Raw genomic sequence first — 21,007 nt, forward strand, 5'->3', positions numbered from 1 at the left:
GTGTTGTTTATATCTGAATTACCTCCAGTGGTATGTGTAAGCCACTTTATGTTACCCAGTACTAAAACTGATTAAAAAAATATGCTTTTAAAGTATGAGATGAAGATGCTAACATACTGAACCTGCGCTTCCATTAGTTTATAAGGTATATTAGACATTGTCAGGGCATAACCCGTACAAAATTCATTGTTTATAATTATTGGGTTTTTTAGAGAACTGACAAATGACATTCAGGAGCTGCTTCTCTCCTTTTATTTCATGGCAAATGAGGAGGGATTGGCACACTGGGCAAGCCAAATATATCCCATTTGCTTTACTTGGCTTTGTTTGGTGAGGGGTTGAGCCCAAATCCTATATGTACTTTATAGACCACCTATGCCTTCCTGGCCCTGTTCAATTAACAAGATTTTAGGATGTGACAGATAGCATGCCAGATGCTTTTCATGCATTTTATCTCTTAATCCTCTAAGAACTTAATATGCTGAAGATACTTGTTTCACAAATGGATAACCTGAGGCTTGGAATTTAAGAATCTTACTTAAGAGTTGTGGCTTCAGTCTTTTAATCCATAATGTCAGGCATTATGTGAAGTGCTAAAGATATACAAATGAATATGACACAGACCATGTCCTCTAGAAGTTTATGGTTTACTTGACACAAGAGACATTAAAACATAATTTCTTTTAAATGGAATAAATGCTGTGACAGAAATAAGAGCACAAAAGATATGAGAGCCTAGAGGAAGGTCATTAAGTTTAGAGGTTATAAGAAGACATCCTGGAGGAAGAGATGTTGAAATTGAGACTTGATACTCTGCCTTAAGAGAACCTGCCCTTTGGGGGTTTTAGGTAGCCCTAGACCTAAGAGTGGGGAGTGCAAAGACCAGTGGACCAGGAATATTTCTGGTAGGTATATACCTCAGCCCTGTCCATTATTTATAAATATTTTTAAGCTCTGGCCTATGGGAGTAATAAAAACATCTAAGTCCACAATTTTTTATAACTAGATATGTAGACCTGAAATATTAATAATCTAATCATCTAAATATTTTATTTCCTCAAAAGTACTATTACTTTTATGGCTTAATTTTTTAATGTCAATATTTTTTAAGGTCATAAAATAGCAGATGAAAGATTAACAGTTGTTGAATAAGTGAATGGATGAGAGAGGTAGTAATATACATCAGGGGTCAGTAAATTTTTTCTGTAAACAGGCCAGATAATAAATAATATTTTAGGTTTCATGGGCATGTCACAACTATTAAGTTCTTTTGTAGCACAAAAGTGGGCAGAGATGTTAAGTAAATGACTGGGTGTCACTGTGTTCTAATAAAATATTATGTTCTAATAAGATATTATTTTCAAAATTATTTACCAAAAAAAAGAGGCAGTGTGTACTTTGCCATGGGCTATAGTTGGATTTACAATAATCAGTACTTAACAAAAATTACAATTTTCAGGAGATTGATATATTTGCCTCTTACAGAATGTATGATTTTTTTTTTTTAAATTTGGCTTTGATTATGTGTAGGTAACGTATCTTGGGAAGGAGCTTTTAAAGTATGTTTCTGAGGAAGTACCTGTACCTCCAGAACCAAATGTAGTACCTCAACAACATCAGCCTTGTCTTCCAGGTATGTCTGGCCCAACATCTGTTTCTTGGTTGTGGGATAAAAACACCCAAACCTACTCTTTTTATTGTGTGTGTGTTTTGGTCTTTTATTTTTCATTGAGGTAAAATTCACTATTATTCATTACAATTAACCATTTTAAAGTGAAAAATACTGTGGCATTTAGTACACTCACAATGTTACACAACCACTACTTTGATTAGTTTCAAATATTTTCATCACCCCAAAAAGAAACTTACTCCCCATTCTCTACTCCCCCCAGTTCCTGGAAACCCCAGGGTCTACTTTCTGGAATGGATGAACTTGTTCCGAATATGGAATTAGATAAGACTTTTTGAGTCTGACTTCTACTTTATATAATATTTTTGAAGGTTATTTTAGCATGTATCTGTACTTCAGATAGTACTTCTATGACAGTAGAGTGTATTTTGACATATTATCCATACATGGAGTATAACTTATTATAATTATAATCCCATTCTTGTGGTTATACATGATGTAGAATTTCACTGGTGGTGTATTCATACCATTTATACCTTTTTCCCCACATCCTTGCCAACATTTATTGTTACTTTTATTCTTGATAATTGCCATTCTGACTAGAGTGAGATGAAATCTCAGTGTACTTTTATTTTGCATTTCTCTAATTGTTAGAGATGTTGAACATTCTTTCATATATTTGTTGACCATTCGTATTTCTTTTTCTGTGAAGTGCCTGTGCAGTTCCTTTTTTCATTTATTGATTGGGTTATTTGGGTTTGGGTGTTAAGTTTTTTGAGTTCTTTATATATCCTGGAGATTAATGTTCTATCTAAAGTGCAAGTGGCAGAGATTTTTCTCCCATTCTTTAGGCTCTCTTTACATTCTTAATGGTTTCCTTTGCTGTGAAGAAGCTTTTTAGTTTGATTCCATCCGATTTATTGATTCTTGATTTTAGTGCTTGTACTTTAGGTCTTGTTGAGGAAGTCAGTTCCTAAGCCGACACAATAGAGTTGTCTACATTTTTTTTTTTTTTTAGTAAGTACAGAGTCTCTGGTCTAATGCCTAGGTCCTTGATCCACTTTGAATTGAGTTTCATGCAGGGTGAGAGATAGGGGTTCAATTTCATTTTGCTACATGTGGATTTCCAGTTTTTCCAAAACTGTTTGTTGAAGAGGCTATCTTTTCTCCAATGTTATGTTTATGGCATCTTTGGCTAGTAGGAGATAACTGTATATATGGGTTTGTCTCTGTGTCTTCTATTCTGTTCTATTGGTCTTCATGTCTGTTTTGGTGCCAATATCATGCTGTTTTTTTTCTATAGATCTGTAGTATAATTTAAGGTCTAGTATTGTGAGATCTCCTGGTTCACTTTCTTTTTTTTTTTAAATTTTAAAAAGTAAAAAATATTTTAATGTTAATATTTCAATTTAAGTTACAAATATAAATTCATGACTTTTTATTTTTTTTTATTGTTGATCGTTCAAAACATTACGTAGTTCTTAATACATCATATTTCACAGTTTGATTCAAGTGGGTTATGAACTCCCAATTTTACCCCGTATACAGATTGCTGTATCACATCAGTTACCCTTCCATTGATTGACAAATTGCCTTTCTAGTGTCTGATGCATTCTGCTGTCTGTCCTATTCTCTACTATCCCCCCTCCCCTCCCCTCCCCTCCCCTCCCCTTTTCTCTCTCTACCCCTTCTACTGTAAATCATTTCTTCGATTTGTATTATCTTGTCTTACCCCTCCTTTCCTCTTATATGTCATTTTGTATAACCCTGAGGATCGCCTTCCATTTCCATGCGGTTTCCCTTCTCACTCCCTTTCCCTCCCACCTCTCATCCCTGTTTAATGTAAATCATCTTCTCAAACTTTCGTCCCTACCCTGTCCTTGTTTACTCCCCTTATATCAAAGGGGTCATTTGGTATTTATTTTTTAAAGATTGACTAGCTTCACTTAGCATAATCTGCTCTAATGCCATCCATTTCCCTCCAAATTCTATGATTTTGTCATTTCTTAATGCAGAGTAATACTCCATTGTGTATAAATGCCACATTTTTTTTATCCATTCATCTATTGAAGGGCATCTAGGCTGATTCCACAATCTTGCTATCGTGAATTGTGCTGCTATGAACATCGATGTAGCAGTGTCCCTGTAGCATGCTCTTATTAGGTCTATGGGGAATAGACAGAGAAGGGGAATAGCTGGGTCAAATGGTGGTTCCATTCCCAGCTTTCCAAGAAATCTCCATACTGCTTTCCAAATTGGCTGCACCAATTTGCAGTCCCACCAGCAATGAACAAGAGTGCCCTTTTCCCCGCATCCTCTCCAGCACTTATTGTTGTTTGACTTTCTAATGGCTGCCAATCTTACTGGGGTGAGATGGTATCTTAGGGTAGTTTTGATTTGCATTTCTCTGACTGCTAGAGATGGTGAGCATTTTTTCATGTACTTATTGATAGATTGTATGTCCTCCTCTGAGAAGTGTCTGTTCAGGTCCTTGGCCCATTTATTGATTGGGTTATTTGTTATCTTATTGTCTAATTTTTTGAGTTCTTTGTATATTCTGGTTATTAGGGCTCTATCTGAAGTGTGTGGAGTAAAGATTTGTTCCCAGGATGTAGGCTCCCTGTTTATCTCTCTTATTGTTTCTTTTGCTGAGAAAAAACTTTTTAGTTTGAGTAAGTCCCATTTGTTGATTCTAGTTGTTAACTTTTGCGCTATGGGTGTCCTATTGAGGAATTTGGAGCCCGATCCCACAGCGTGTAGATCATACCCTACTTTTTCTTCTATCAGATGCCGTGTCTCTGGTTTAATGTCAAGCTCCTTGATCCATTTTGAGTTAACTTTTGTGCATGGCGAGAGATAGGGATTCAGCTTCATTTTGATGCAAATGGATTTCCAGTTTTCCCAGCACCATTTGTTGAAGATGCTATCCTTCCTCCATTGCATGCTTTTAGACCCTTTATCAAATATAAGATAGTTGTAGTTTTGTGGGTTGGTTACTGTGTCCTCTATTCTGTACCATTGGTCCACCCGCCTGTTTTGGTACCAGTACCATGCTGTTTTAGTTACTATTGCTCTGTAGTATAGTTTGAAGTCTGGTATCGCTATACCACCTGATTCACACTTCCTGTTTAGCATTGTTTTTGCTATTCTGGGTCTTTTATTATTCCATATGAATTTCATGATTCTTTTATCTATTTCTACAAGAAATGCTGCTGGGATTTTGATTGGCATTGCATTAAACTTATAGAGAACTTTTGTAATATCGCCATCTTGATGATGTTGGTTCTGCCTATCTATGAGCAGGGTATATTTTTCCATCTTCTAAGGTCTTCTTCTATATCTTTCTTTAGGGTTCTGTAATTTTCCTTGTATAAATCTTTCACCTCTTTTGTTAGGTTGATTCCCAAGTATTTTATTTTTGGGGGGGATATTGTGAATGGAGTAGTTGTCTTCATTTCCGTTTCAGAGGATTTGTCGCTGATATACAGGAATGCCTTTGATTTATGCGTGTTGATCTTATATCCTGCCACTTTGCTGAATTCATTTATTAGTTCTAATAGCTTCTTTGTAGACCCTTTTGGGTCTGCTAGGTATAGAATCATATCATCTGCAAATAGTGATAATTTAAGTTCTTCTTTTCCTATTTTTATGCCTTTAATTTCTTTTGTCTGTCTAATTGCTCTGGCCAGTGTTTCGAGGACTATGTTGAACAGAAGTGGTGAGAGAGGGCATCCCTGTCTTGTACCAGATCTTAGAGGGAATGACTTCAATTTTTCTCCATTCAGAATGATGCTGGCCTGTGGCTTATCATAGATTGCTTTTACAATGTTGAGGTATGATCCTGTTATCCCTAATTTTTCTAGCGTTTTGAACATAAAGGGATGCTGTACTTTGTCGAATGCTTTTTCTGCATCTATTGAGATGATCATATGGTTCTTATTTTTAAGTCTATTGATGTGGTGAATAACATTTATTGATTTCCGTATATTAAACCAGCCTTGCATCCCAGGGATGAATCCTACTTGATCATGTTGTATAATTTTTTTGATATGTATTTGAATCCGATTCGCCAGAATTTTATTGAGAATTTTTGCGTCAAGGTTCATTAGAGATATTGGTCTGTAGTTTTCCTTCTTTGAAGTGTCTTTGTCTGGTTTCGGAATCAGGGTGATGTTGGCCTCGTAGAATGAATTTGGAAGTTCTCCCTCTTTTTCTATTTCCTGAAATAGCTTGAAAAGTATTGGTGTTAGTTCCTCTTTAAAGGTTTTGTAAAACTCTGCTGTATACCCATCCGGTCCTGGGCTTTTCTTAGTTGGTAGTCTTTTGATGGTTTCTTCTATTTCCTCTATTGTTATTGGTCTGTTTAGGTTGTCTATATCCTCCTGGCTCAATCTGGGCAGATCATAGGACTCAAGGAATTTATCTATGCCTTCACTATCTTCTATTTTATTGGAGTATCAGGATTCAAAGTAATTTCTGATTATCTTCTGTATTTCTGAAGTGTCTGTTGTGATATTGCCTTTTTCATCCTGTATGCTAGTAATTTGGGTTCTCTCTCTTCTTCTCTTCGTTAGCATGGCTAAGGGTCTGTCAATTTTATTTATTTTTTCAAAGAACCAGCTTTTAGTTTTGTCAATTTTTTCAATTGTTTCTTTTGTTTCAATTTCATTAATTTCAGCTCTGATTTTAATTATTTCTTGCCTTCTACTTCTTTTGCTGTTGTTTTGCTCTTCTTTTTCTAGGATTTTGAGATGAAGTATGAGATCATTTATTTGTTGGTTTTTTCTTTTTTTGAGGAATGAACTCCAAGCAATGAATTTTCCTCTTAGAACTGCTTTCAATGTGTCCCATAGATTCCGATATGTTGTGTCTGTGTTTTCATTTAACTCTAGGAATTTTTTAATTTCCTCCTTGATGTCTTCTAAAACCCATTGATCACTCAGCAACCTATTGTTCATTCTCCAGGTGATGCTTGATTTTTCCTTCCTTCTTTTATCATTGATTTTCAGTTTCATTCCATTATGATCAGATAAGATGCATGGTATTATCTCTACCCCTTTGTATTGTCTAAGAGTTGCCCTGTGACATAGTATATGGTCTATTTTTGAGAAGGTTCCATGTGCTGCTGAGAAAAAAGTGTAGCTACTTGATGTTGGGTGGTATAGTCTATATATGTCAATTAAGTCTAGGTTGTTAATTGTGTTATTGAGTTCTATAGTTTCCTTATTTAACTTTTGTTTGGAAGATCTGTCCAGTGGTGAGAGAGGTGAGTTGAAGTCTCCCATGATTATTGTATGGTGGTCTATTAGACTCTTGAACTTGAGAAGAGTTTGCTTGATGAACACAGCTGCACCATTATTTGGGGCATATATATTTATGATTGTTATGTCTTGTTGGTGTATGGTTCCCTTGAGCAGTATGAAGTGTCCTTCTATATCCCTTTTGATTAGCTTTGGCTTGAAATCTATTTTATTAGATATGAGTATGGACACTCCTGCTTGTTTCCGCGGTCCATATGAGTGATATGATTTTTCCCAACCTTTCACCTTCAGTCTATGTATATCTTTTCCTATCAAATGCGTCTCCTGTAGACAGCATATTGTTGGGTCTTGTTTTTTGATCCATTCTACTAGCCTGTGTCTCTTAATTGGTGAGTTTAAGCCATTAACATTTAGGGTTATTATTGAGATATGGTTTGTTCTTCTATCCATATTTGTTTATTGATGTTACTAAACCTGATTTGTTATCCTCTTTGACTACTTTCCCCCCTTTACTGTCCTACCTCCCATTGTTGGTTTTCAATGTTATTTTCCATTTCCTCTTCCTGTAATATTTTGCCAAGGATTTTTTGAAGAGATGGTTTTCTAGCTGCGAATTCTTTTAACTTTTGCTTATCGTGGAAGGTTTTAATTTCATCTTCTAACCTGAAGCTTAATTTCGCCGGATACAAGATTCTTGGTTGGAGCCCATTGTCTTTCAGTGTTTGAAATATGTTATTCCAGGATCTTCTAGCTTTCAGAGTCTGTGTTGAGAGATCAGCTGTTATCCTGATTGGTTTACCCCTAAATGTAATCTGCTTTCTTTCTCTTGCAGCTTTTAAAATTCTCTCCTTATTCTGTATGTTGGACATCTTCATTATAATGTGTCTAGGTGTGGATCTCTTATGATTTTGCACATTTGGCGTCCTGTAGGCTTCTAGGATTTGGGATTCTGTCTCATTCTTCAATTCTGGGAAGTTTTCTCGTATTATTTCACTGAATAGACTGTTTATTCCTTTGGAATGGAGCTCTGTGCCTTCCTGTATCCCAATGACTCTTAAATTTGGTCTTTTGATATTGTCCCATAATTCTTGGATGTTCTGCTCATGGTTTCTTAGCAGACTTGCTGAGCTGTCTATGTTCTTTTCCAGTTGAAATACTTTGTCTTCATTGTCTGATGTTCTCTCTTCTAAGTGATCTACTCTGCTGGTAGTATTCTCAATTGAGTTTTTAAGTTGGTTTATTGTTTCCTGCATTTCTAGAATTTCTATTTGTTTGTTTTTTATTACCTCTATCTCCCTGTGAAGTTGATCTTTTACTTCCTGGATTTGTTTGTCAATGTGATCTTTCATTGTCTGATTTTGCTGTCTCATGTCTTCCTTGAGACTCCAGATCATCTGAAGCATATATATCCTGAACTCTTTATCTGATATTCCATCTGTTGCAGCTATTACCTCTTCTAAAGTTGAGTTGACCTGCATTGCTTGTGGTCCTTTCTTTCCTTGTCTTTTCATACTGCTCGCGTTTCTTTCTGCTTGGTGCAACTGTTGTGTTTTTGAAATTTACCCCCTATTTATTTATGTTGCTCTTGTATAGTTGAAAAGTCTCCCTTGCAGGTGCGGGCGGCGGCTGTGCCCCTACTCCAATTGGGGTGACGTGTCTACCACGCTGGCGTCTCTCTGGGCCTGTTCCGGGAGTGGAAGGCGGCTCTGCTCTGTCCCTATTCCAATTGGGGTGTCGTGACTACCATGCTGGCAGGTCGCTGGGCCTGTTCCGGGCGTGGGCGGTGGGCTTGGCTGGCGGGATTCCACCTAATGGCAGTCCCTAACCTCCCTGCTTGCTAATTAATGGCTTCTCTGAGGCACCACGCCTTCTGTAGCTGCGGGGCAGGCCGCGCGAATCAGTTGGCCTGGATCTCCCGGGTCCTGCTGCTGGCTGTTTTGATGTTGCAAGCTGTTGGAGAGTGGTGGTGTATCCTTCAGCTTTCCCGGATGGTGGCCGCTGACTGCCTGGATGGAGTGTCTGCTGTGGGGGATGGGATGGGACTGTACCGCTTCCTTCCCCTTCTGAGATCCCGTGCTCGGCCCAAGGGTCCGTGTGGGCTTGGCTGGCGGGATTCCACCTAATGGCAGTCCCTAACCTCCCTGCTTGCTAATTAATGGCTTCACTGAGGCGCCACGCCTTCTGTAGCCGCAGGGCAGGCCGCGCGAATCAGTTGGCCTGGATCTCCCGGGTCCTGCTGCAGGCTGTTGGGATCCCTGGCACTCTATCACTTTGATTTTTTCTGCTTGCCCCTCCCCCAGCGCTGGCTAGCCAGGTTTCGTTTTGGCCGCTTCTGGGAAGAGGGGTTGGAGGTCAGGTGTCTCTAGTTTCCCCCTAGTCTTTATGGAGGCTCAGCTTGATACTCCCTCTCCCGGCAAGCCTAGGATAGATTTTATGCGAATTCCCGCTGTCTGGGGGGTGAGCTGAATGACACCAACCTGTTTTGATGTTGCACTCTGAAGGAGAGAGGCGGTGTATCCTTCAGCTTTACCGGATGGTGGCCGCTGACTGCCTGGATGGAGTGTCCGCTGTGGGGGATGGGACTGTACCGCTTCCTTCCCCTTCTGAGATCCCAGCTCGGCCCAAGGGTCCGTGTGGGCTTGGCTGGTGGGATTCCACCTAATGGCAGTCCCTAACCTCTCTGCTTGCTAATTAATGGCTTCACTGAGGCGCCACGCCTTCTGTAGCCGCAGGGCAGGCCACGCGAATCAGTTGGCCTGGATCTCCGGGGCCCTGCTGCAGGCTGCTGGGATCCCTGGCACTCTATCACTTTGATTTTTTCTGCTTGCCCCTCCCCCAGCGCTGGCTAGCCAGGTTTCCTTTTGGCTGCTACTGGGAGGAGGGGTTGGAGGTCAGGTGTCTCTAGTTTCCCCCTAGTCTTTATGGAGGCTCAGCTTGATACTCCCTCTCCCAGCAAGCCTAGGAGAGATTTTATGCGAATTCCCGCTGTCTGGGGGGTGAGCTGAATGACACCAACCTGTTTTGATGTTGAACTCTGAAGGAGAGTGGCTGTGTATCCTTCAGCTTTACCGGATGGTGGCCGCTGACTGCCTCAGTGGAGTGTCCGCTGTGGGGGATCTCACTTTCTTATTAAGGATTGCTTTGGCTATTCTGGGCCTCTTATTTTTCCAAATGAATTTCATGACTGCTTTTTTTATTTCTATAAAGAATGTCAATGGGTTTTTAATAGGAATCACAATAAATCTGTATAGCGTTTTTGATATTATGGCATTTTGACAATATTAATTCTTGTCTATCCAAGAACATGGGAGATCTTTCCATCTTTTAAGTTCTTCAATTTCTTTCTTTAGTGTTCTGTTGTTTTCATTGTATAGGTCTTTTCACCACTCTTCTTAAGTTTTTGATTGTGTTTGGATGGGCTTTTTTGTTTTGTTTTGTTTATTTTTTAAGGCTGTTGTGAATGGGATAATTTTCCTAATTTCTCTTTCAGCTGATTCTTCTTTGGTATAGAAGAATGCAATTGACTGATGGCTGTTAATTTTATATCCTGCTACTTTGCTAAATTTGTTTATGAGTTCTAGAAGGTTTCTCATAGAGTTTTTGGGTCTTCCAAATATAGGTCCATGTTGTTGGCATATATTTAACTTTTTGAAGAACAGCCACTCCTTTCCAAAGCAGTGTAACCATTTTACATCCCCAATTGTAATTTCAAGGGTTCTTATTTTTGTACATCTGTACTAACACATCCATTTTATTCCTAACCACTGTTGATTTTAGGAGAATTTAAAAAATGACAAAATCCTTTATAATTCTTTTTTCTGAATCTATTCTGTACTTTCTTTGGTTAAGTTTTTAAAAGTATCATATAGGAATCAGTCATGTAACAGATAGGAAAAGGTAAGAGAAAAGTAATAGAAATACAAGGGGGAAAATGGCAAGATAAGTTGGAATCGAAAAATTCATCACAGTGTGAATCTTTATATTAAAACTTTTTCCATTTAAAAAAAGTATCATTAAAATCATGCCCAAAGTGACATGATTTGGTTATTAAAATATTTTCTATAAATAGGTACTAAAATAAATGTTTGCTTATTAAACTAATACTCCTGGTTGAGGATGTAGCTCAAGGGTGAAGCACTTACCTAGCATGCATGAATCCTAGGTTTAATCCTTAGTACAAAAAAAAATTGTATACCAAACTAATACTCCTTATTAAATAGAGTAAACTTCCTCATGAGAAAACTAAAGATGTAGTCTTCACCAATGAGCAGCACATTTTGAAATGATCTATGAAAGGGCAGAACACATTTCTGAAAAACAGCACTATTATATTATTCGTCTCTACCACAGTACCCTCTCTTTTTATCTTGGTGTCCCAGTTGAAGACAATATAAGCAGAGAGGTAGTACAAAATAGAAAATGACAATACTCTGATAAGCAGGATAAAGAACCAAACAGGATTTCTATCACCAAGTCCTTACCCAGAAGTTCTCAGGAATTATTCCTTTTCTTACTACAAAGCTCCATAATTCAAACTACTTTTCTCTTCTAACTTTATACTTAACCCACACTAATCTCTCAGTATTATCCTTTCTCAAACACTGGCTACATGATACGGTGCATTCTTCCCAGTTTTCTGAAGATGGCCTCAAAAGTACTTTTCATCAGTAATGGGAAACTTAATCTGGGAGACCAAGTAACAATAAATTAATTAAGTTAAATTTTTTTAAGAAACTGGAAATAGTTCCTGTAGTAATTCATGGTCTTTGATTCCTAACTTTTAACTACAGATCTATTTAATCAATTCTTGTGGTAAGTTCCAGTATCCTGAATTTTTAAAAGTGACTCTTATATAGCCAGTCTGACTATAGACTTTGGATGACTAGTAATATTTGATTTTTAATGCAGATGATAATTTGACAAACCTTGATATTCAACCTTTTACTTAGATTCCTAAGAGTGGAATTACTAAAGCATGCAAGCTCTCTCTTGCTCTCAGATCTGTCTTCACTCTCTTTTTCCCTAGTGTACATGCACAGATGCCTACACTCATACACACACTTAGCTCTTCTGTAGGGGCTCAGACCCAGGAAACAGATCCTGAATCTATTCTACACTTTCCCAGCAGGTAGAAGATGCACGACACAGTTAGGATAGTAGACATGTCTTATTCATGGAACCTCTAGCTGGTTCCATTTTGCCCTAGTCAGTTCTATTTAGCACATCACAAGTCTTTTCCATAGGCCCTTTTATATGCAGGCCAAAGAAGGCGCAGTGCCAACAGGTTGCATAAGTGGGCATGTGCTCAGAAGCAAAATATTTATAATCTTGAATAAATACACTGAATCAGGTAGTTTCTGACCTTGACTACACACTGACCATAACATAACTGATTCATGTCCTTAGTTACACACTAAAAATATAACAATAGCCTTTCAGAAGCCTCAGCAAGGTATCCTAACTACAGCCATTTTGGGCCTGCCCCAACACATGTGCACATACTCTTGGAGGAAAGTCAAGCAAACTCTTTCTCCTGCTACTTTCTTTTTTTCTTTTTTATTTTTTTAGTTGTTAATGGACCTTTATTTATATGCAAAGCTGAAAAATGAACCCAGTGCCTCACATATGCTAGGCAAGTGCTCTACCACTGAGCCACAACCCCAACCCTCTCCTGCTACTTTCTTATCTGAAGAGTCAAAGCAGGACTGTAGGCTCTTCCTTATATCATGATGGTCCTCTGTGCATCAGATTTTCTAGTCTAGGCATTCCCAACCTCTGGCCAGGAATCTCCTTCCTCAGATGGTACACAGTTCCCCTATTACATGACCATGAAATCAGAAATTGGATTCTGAACAGCTGTTTCTATTGCTTATAATATAAAGTTTCTTACTATTAATTTCTTTCTAGAAATCCTGATTTTTCTTTCCATTAGATATTTTGGAAACATTAAGGCTAATTTGAGAATTCTGGAGGTACCAGCTTCTGTCTACTTTAGTCTCGTCCTAGTACTCTACAGGCAGGACCCAGTTGGTGAACAGCTGTAGGCTGCTATTTGGACCTCCTTGATTAGGATTCTTTCATACCTATTTTAAGGTACTTGTCCGAAATCCAAAGACCTAACAAGTAAGAAAAATTTTAAATTCTTTAACCCTATTATAAGCAAAGCATTCAGGAGACAATTTTTCTCTTTCTGCATGTCAAAATGTGATGGTTAAGGGTCTGAAACTGTGAAGACCATAAAGTCTAAAATAAAAAAATAATTGCATAGCTTTCATCAGCACACCTGAGATCATAAGCATAATCTGTTCTCTTATGCTTTTGATGATCACAGTCTTCATAACAAGTGTTTTTTTTTTGGGGGGGGGGAAGGAAAATTAGAAAGAACTATTTACTTTTTGCATAGCTAGGATTACCATGCATCCTGGTTTGACCAGAACAGTCTCTAATTGGTGTAACTATTTGTAACACTTACACTTTTAGAAGTACCTTGTTTAGATGGCCCAGTATAGAAACCAGCCAAATTGGTATTTAAGAAAATAAAATTTGGATAATGGAGAAAGAGAGAAACTTTCAGTTTCATTTACTTTTATAAGAAGTATATAGATTCTAAGATATTTTGCAAATAGTCAAATCTTTTTTAGCATTTTTTTATTTATATATGACAGTGGAATGCATTACAATTCTTATTGCACATATAGAGCACAATTGTTCATACTCTGGTTGTATACACAGTATATTCACACCAATTCTTGTCTTCATACCTGTACTTTGGTTAATAATATAATGATCATTAAATTCCACCATCATTAATAACCCCATGCCCCCTCCCTTCCCCTCCAGTCCCTCTGCCCCATCTAGAGTTCATCTATTCCTTCCTTGCTCCCGCTCCTGTCCCTCTATGAATCAGCCTCCTTATATCAAAGAAAACATTCAGCATTTGGTTTTTTGGGTTGGCTAACTTCACTTAGCATTATCTTCTCTAACTCCATCCATCTACCTGCAAATATTCTTTTTTATTGCTGAGTAATATTCCATTGTTTATAAATGCCACATTTTTTTATCCATTCATTTATTAAAGGGCACCTAGGTTGGTTCCACAGTTTAGCTATTGTGAATTGTGCTGCTATAAACATTGATGTGGCTGTGTCCCTGTAGTATGCTGTTTTTAAGTCCTGATAGTCAAGTCTTATGCATATCATTCTGTATTATAAATAATTGCTTGCTTCCTTGCTTTAATTTCCTGATAATTTAAGAAGTTCTTTAAGTTCTGACATTTTTATTTTTTATGAGCTCCTGCTTCTTACTGTATTCCCCAATGCCTGGCATAGCATAGCTTCCCAATAAGTGTTTATTGAATAATATTCATTAAATAAACACATGAGTGAGGTAAAGCATGAAAGTGATCCAAATGACTTGTTGTCTTATTAGGTATGGATGCCTTGACATCAAAGGTTTATAACATAATCTGTAGTGAAAAATTCAACAAATAGAAAATGGGATTTGGGTCAATTAATATTGTCTCCTTTATCAAAATTTGCTGTTTCTAATTGTGAGATATGTAGGAGTGATGGCCCTGAACATTTTCTCAGACAGAAATTTAGAGAACTCTCAATACTCCCTCTCTCATACTTTCTCCCTACCCTTCTTTATGAGAGATCATAAAGAAGTATCTTCAGCTTTGTTAATCAGTGTTTCCTAAATTTATTTGTTCAGATGATATCTATCAATATTTTATAGAACAAATATCAGCAGCCTTAATATCCAATTTATTTACATGTAATCTCAGATTCGTAGTAATCAAGAAAATCCTGAGTCATGAAGACAATGTGACAAAAATTCTTTTTTTTTTTTTTTTTTTATTTTATTGTTGGTCGTTCAAAACATTACATAGTTCCTCATACATCATATTTCACAGTTTGATTCAAATGAGTTATGAACTCCCAATTTTATCCCGTATACAGATTGCTGTATCACATCAGTTACCCTTCCATTGATTGACATATTGCCTTTCTAGTGTCTGATGTATTCTGCTGTCTGTCCTATTCTCTACTATCCCCCCTCCCCTCCCCTCCCCTCCCCTTTTCTCTCTCTACCCCTTCTACTGTAAATCACTTCTTCCATTTGAATTATCTTGTCTTACCCCTCCTTTCCTCTTATATGTCATTTTGTATAACCCTGAGGATCGCCTTCCATTTCCATGCGATTCCCCTTCTCGTTTCCTTTCCCTCCCACCTCTCAACCCTGTTAATGAAAATCTTCGTCTCAAGCTCTTCGTCCCTACCCTGTCCTTGTTTCCTCCCCTTATATCAGAGGAGTCATTTGGTATTTGTTTTTTAAAGATTGACTAGCTTCACTTAGCATAATCTGCTCTAATGCCATCCATTTCCCTCCAAATTCTATGATTTTGTCATTTTTAAATGCAGAGTAATACTCCATGTGACAAAAATTCTTAATCTGGCCATTTTAAGATTTTCTTCAGTGAGTCATAGATAATGGAAGAGCTTTATTCTGAAGTCTTCACCAAAAATAATTGAATTGGTAACTCAAGTCAAGTATTGAAGGGCTTCAGTGTTAAGATGTCGTATGTTGGCCCATTGAGGGATGCTGTTTCTGATATAAAAACACAAATCTTTTAAAACAAAATTTTGTTGATGAAATCCCTGAAGCATCTATTATCTCAAAAATCCTTTTAAACTTAAAATGTAGTGAGTCTATGATGCCTTTTCTCTGGAAATTCATAATGTCCTCCCAGACCTTTCCACTTCATGCCTACTTGACTATAATTCTTCTTCTGCATTATTGAGAAGATATTCAATCATATTTTAGTATGAACTAGAAGAGCAAAAAATGAATATTCCCAAACTTCTACATATTTGGGATCATTATATAGGGGACATATTGGCATTTTTATGACATATTTTTAAGATATCCTGTTAAGATATCTTTAAAATATCTTAAGATATTCTGTTAAGATAGATCACATTTCACTGGGTGCAGTGACGCACGCCTGTAAATGGGATGCTAAAATAAGAAGATTGAGAATTCAAAGCCAGCCTCAGCAAAATTGAGGCACTAAGCCAGTGAGACCCTGTCTCTAAATAAAATACAGAATAGGGCTGGGGATGTGGTTCAGTGGTTGCGTGCCCCTGAGTTCAATCCCCAGTACCTGCCCCCAAAAGAAGATAGATTACATTTCACTATTTACTTGGAAGCCAATATCATGTATTTATGTACCCCATCCCATAATACCAAGATACTCAAAACACAGTATGCTAAATGTATTTTTTTTAAAAAATCACCTGAAGTCTTTTCCCAAACCATCACTTAATACATACTGACTATGTATTTAATGGAGAGCCAACATCATATGTTTGTTTTAAATATGCTTTTCCAGGAAAACTAGTAACATACTTTTCCAGGTTTTAATAAAATAATCTTTAAACTACTGATAATATTGAGATAAATGACTTTAAAGACAGTTTTCTTCATTTCAGGGTTGTTATTGTGCTTCCTATTTCTGTAAAAGTAAATGTAATAGAGCATAAACATAGACAGGTGCTTCTTTTTATGTGGTTAAGAACTTGAAGCCTATGGAAGATGAGTGCCTGATAACAGTGCAGAGGATGTTTATTTCAGCTCATATTTACAACTCCTGTTCTTTTTCATTATGTGAAACATAATGTTTTTTACTCTGTTATCATGATTGACACTCCTTTGACCTAATTCACAAAATAGAGAATACATCTATTCACAGGGAAGGCAAGAGAAGAAAAGTATATTTATTGAGTACGTGTGATGTTCCTGGCCCTCTGCTAGGTTCCTTACATCATTAGGCCATTTAGGAGCATTCTGAGGTTCTTTCTGCTTAAACAAATGCACAAAAAAAGCTGAACACTTTACATATAAAATCAAGTACTCCAAACCAAATTCAGCTGAAAACTCCTCCCATTAGATTTCAGATTTTCCCCCACATAATGAGAGCTTAAATCATTTATAAGTAACGATACTTTCAGTCTATTTCTTGATTATAGTACAGTTTTAACAGATAACTTTTGATACTATCAATGTAAATCTATATCAAATTCTTAGTTTTAAGCATCAAATCATGTAATATTGCATCATCATTTTTACTCTTTAGGATCCCTCTGTTTAAAAAAAAAAGAAAGGCATTAAGCTTTATCCCAATGTAACTACATAGATATATTTTTACCATCTACTGAAATAATTGTTAATCATTTTGCTTTTGATTGGAGTTATATTTCTGATTCAGAATTGTGGTAGCATAGAAAAATCATTCTTGGTTATGGGCATAAAGCTCCTAAAGTCCCTGGAATTTCCCAAGTGATAAAGAGTGATAGCATCTTTTTTTCTTATAAGAGGGCTTTTGCTGAACCCTAGATAGCCTTAGAATAGAGGCTGGTCATCAGAAAGACACCAGACAGCCTTGATTAGGAGTTTTAAGATTCTACCCCATCCTATACCCTCCAGAGACAGGAGAAGGAGGCTAAAAAATGAGTTAATCACTAGTGGCCAGCAATTTAATCAATTATTCCTGCATAATGAGACCTCCATAAAAACCAATAAATGACAGGATTTAGAGAGCTTCTGAATTGGGGACCACATTGAGGTTCTGGGAGAGTTCCAGACCCAGAGAAAACATGGAAGTTCCTTGCCTTATGCATCTCTTTTATTTGGCTATTCCTGAGTGTAATTATTTAAAAAACAAAAACAAAACAAACAAAAAAAAAACTGGTAATACTAAGTGAAGTACTTTCCTGAGTTGTGTGAGTCATTCTGGAAAATTCCCCTTGGGAGGGGTATGTTGTGAAAAACCCTCAAATTTCTAGTAAGTCAGACAGAAGTATAGGTGACCCAGGACCTAATGCTTACAGCTGGTATCAGAAATGAGGACAGTCTTGTGAGACTGGGCCCTTAAACTTGTGGAGTCTGAGCTAGTTTACAATACAAAGCAATATTGACTAACACTTTACAATTTTATAGAATGCTTTCTCATGTATTCTAATTTGACAAAGATGAGTAATGGCAATGGTTAGAGAAATGGGGAGGCGGGGAGAAACAGTTTTAGTATTACAGTGTTGCTTTGTTAGAGAAAATTCTACTCCCAGAAGTCACTAAGTTACAAATGTCCATCTGAAAGTGTTGTTTTCCAGACAATTTTGTTGTATCATCTCAAGCATCCCAATGTTGGTATATTCTATTTTCGATGTATTACTTGGGAAGATGGGCACTTTGCTTTGTCCAGAGTTACTGCATACCATTCTGTATTTGGCTAGACATCTTCTCTATGTGAACAACATAGTGATGATTTATTCCAAATAAAATGAAACTCATCTTATTTGCAGTGTTCTTGACCCTTCTTAAAAGTGCCTTTATTTAGGCCTGTGACATTTGAGGGAGGCCTGCCCTTTGAAAAGAGATGCTGGGTTTTTTTGTGTGCATACAAGCCCACCCTTCCTCTGGTTTTCCATAGCTTTTCCTAATTCCACATGTGACTGCAATAACAGACAAGAGGATCAAATGAGATGATGTATATAAAATTTCCTAAAGCAATATCAATGAAACTACAGGGATTATGATAGCTATAAAATGGTTATATTTAAATGTCAATACTTGTACCTTGCTGATCTGTTCCCTTAAATCATATATTTTTCCATGGTATTCATATTTTTAGTCATCTACTTATTTGATCTCATGTATTGGAATTTCTTAAAATATGCATATTATAGGGCTGGGGTTGTGGCTCAGTGGTAGAGTACTTGCCTAGCAAGTGTGAGGCACTGGGTTCCATCCTCAGCACACCATAAAAATAAATAAATAAAATAAAGATGTTGTGTCCATCTACAACTGAAAAAAATATTTTAAAATTTGCATATTATAGTAAAAGGGATATCAAAACTTAGATACTGGATGGGCTTTGTATTTTTTTCATATGCCTAAATATTCAAGTTCTCAGACCCAGTTGTCTAGATCTTTGCAAAAATGTTCTATCTAATTCCTAGAGTATAGAAGTTCTTTATAGATAGGATTAAGTTTGTCTACATGCAACAGCCATAGTTTAAACACACAAAGTTTTATTCTTTTATGGAGAAGACTGGATGTTAGTGATCCCGAGTAGACAGAGCACCACTGGAAAGTCATACTGACTTTCTGCTCCATCTTCCCCAGCACTGATTTACATTTTCAGGTCTATCCATGACCCAAAGTAGTAATGAATCTTCATCTATCACATCTGTATTCTAGACATTAGGAAGATGGAAAGCAAGGTGGCAAAAAATGGGCTGGGGTGGGGAACTTTGATGGATGTCTTTTCCCTTAAAAAGATAGCTGTCCCTGAAATCTACACATTTTGGTTTACAATTCATTGGCCAGAATTTAGTCAAATGCCACACTTAGCTTTAAGAAGGGCTGAAAAATAGTTTTTCCACTTAACGTATTGCCCAGTTCTGTTGCTGTGGGGGGTGGGGTGGAGTGGAGGCAACTCATAGTCTCTGCCAGAAATCTTTTTTTAGACAGCTATAAATAAGGAAAATATCTATTTAAGCATAATAAATTGTGTTGAGTAATTTGACATGTTGCAAGAAACTTTATAGTGGAGATTCAAGCAGTGAACCTTCTCTGAACACTGGATTAACAGCAGGATGATGTGAATGTACTTGGGCTGGCTGTGAAGACTCAAAGAGAGCCCAGGTCTAAGGTGGTAGGACTTTGTTCCTTGAGAAAAGTGTGTACCTTGTCAGCTGAGGACCTTCCTGCCCTTCCCCTCTGGCAGCAAGTAGAGGAATTCCCAGTGCCAGAGTGTTAATAGATCTTGGCTCACCCCCAGTTGTTTCTTTTGTGATTTTAATAGAATTATTAACAATAGAATAGTTTTTATAAAATGTCATTTAAACTCTATGTGAATTACATACTTGTTACCAAATTATGAACTTGTTTGTATTCCTAACAGTTTCATATAACATTATGGAAATCAATAATCAGAAGTATTGCATCTGTTTCCAGCAGTCATTCATTGTTGCTAAATAATAATTAATGTATATATGCATTACTAAAATATTTGATGCATTGAAAAGTAATAAAAATGAGCTATTTAAAACTTATTTTAAGCCAGATGTGGTGATACCACCTGTAGTTCCAGCTACATTCAGGAGACTGAGGGGAAGGATTATTTGAGCCCAGGAGTCCAAGATTAGCCTGGCAATGAGACCCTGTCTCAAAACAAACACATTTTTTTTTTCATTTTAGTCTTCACAGAATAAGAAATGTAAGCAGTGATTCTCTGAAGCAATGGCTGAGTTAAATATTAAATATGTAGATATTTCAGAACTAATGCTGTGGGTATGTTGTTACCAAGACATGAACTTTTAGCTTTCTGTCTTTTGGAACACCAGATTTAACTAAACATTACATTCCAGTGAAGGTGCCCAGTGAACTAAGGAATACAGTTTTGGAGCAGAATTTTGATCTATACAGTGATTAAATTCCTGACCTAATTAGTACCATGCTCTGATTAATATCATATAAAATACATGCAGACAGAATTAATAGGCACTTTCCCAGTCCTAGAAATTTTAAAGGACATTAAATCTATGAAAGATATTCATGATAAAATAATAGAGACTTTTTTTTTACTACCAGAGTGGGAAAGTTTAAAAACATTGATAATATTCGGTGTTGGCAAGTATATGGAAGAAAAAACAGGTTATCTAACCTGTATTTATATATATTATTGGTGAGAGTTTAAAAGGATGCATTTGAGGGCTCCTCTTGCAAAAATTTTTAAAATTTAAAATGTGTATAAATCTGGGTTGTGGTAGTGGCTCAGTGGTAGAGCACTTGCCTAGCATGTGTTAGGCACTGGGTTTGATCCTCAGCACAACATAAAATAAATAAATAAAATAAAGGTATTGTGTCCATACAACTAAAAGAAAATAAAAATAATAAGATGTGTACAAATCCTTCAACTTAGTAATTCTACTTCTGAATAGCAGTCCTATAGGAGAATTTGCACATTCCTGAATATTGAAAAATTAAGAATAAATTGTGAAATATAAATAAACTATAGTAGATGTATTAACTTTCTCAAATCATATCTGAA

General features: G+C 36.8%; 1 protein-coding gene across 1 annotated transcript in view; it reads left to right on the top strand.

The window, feature by feature from the left end:
* Nucleotides 1-21,007, top strand: part of Ankrd31 (ankyrin repeat domain 31) — a 184,291-nt gene that overhangs the window by 161,651 nt on the left and 1,633 nt on the right. The window contains 2 exon segments of the mRNA XM_077791084.1: nucleotides 1,531-1,633; nucleotides 13,372-13,441. Coding sequence (XP_077647210.1) covers nucleotides 1,531-1,633; nucleotides 13,372-13,441 — 173 coding nt within the window.

Source organism: Urocitellus parryii, chromosome 1, assembly GCF_045843805.1.
Source record: "Urocitellus parryii isolate mUroPar1 chromosome 1, mUroPar1.hap1, whole genome shotgun sequence".
NCBI classification, from domain to species: Eukaryota; Metazoa; Chordata; class Mammalia; order Rodentia; family Sciuridae; genus Urocitellus; species Urocitellus parryii.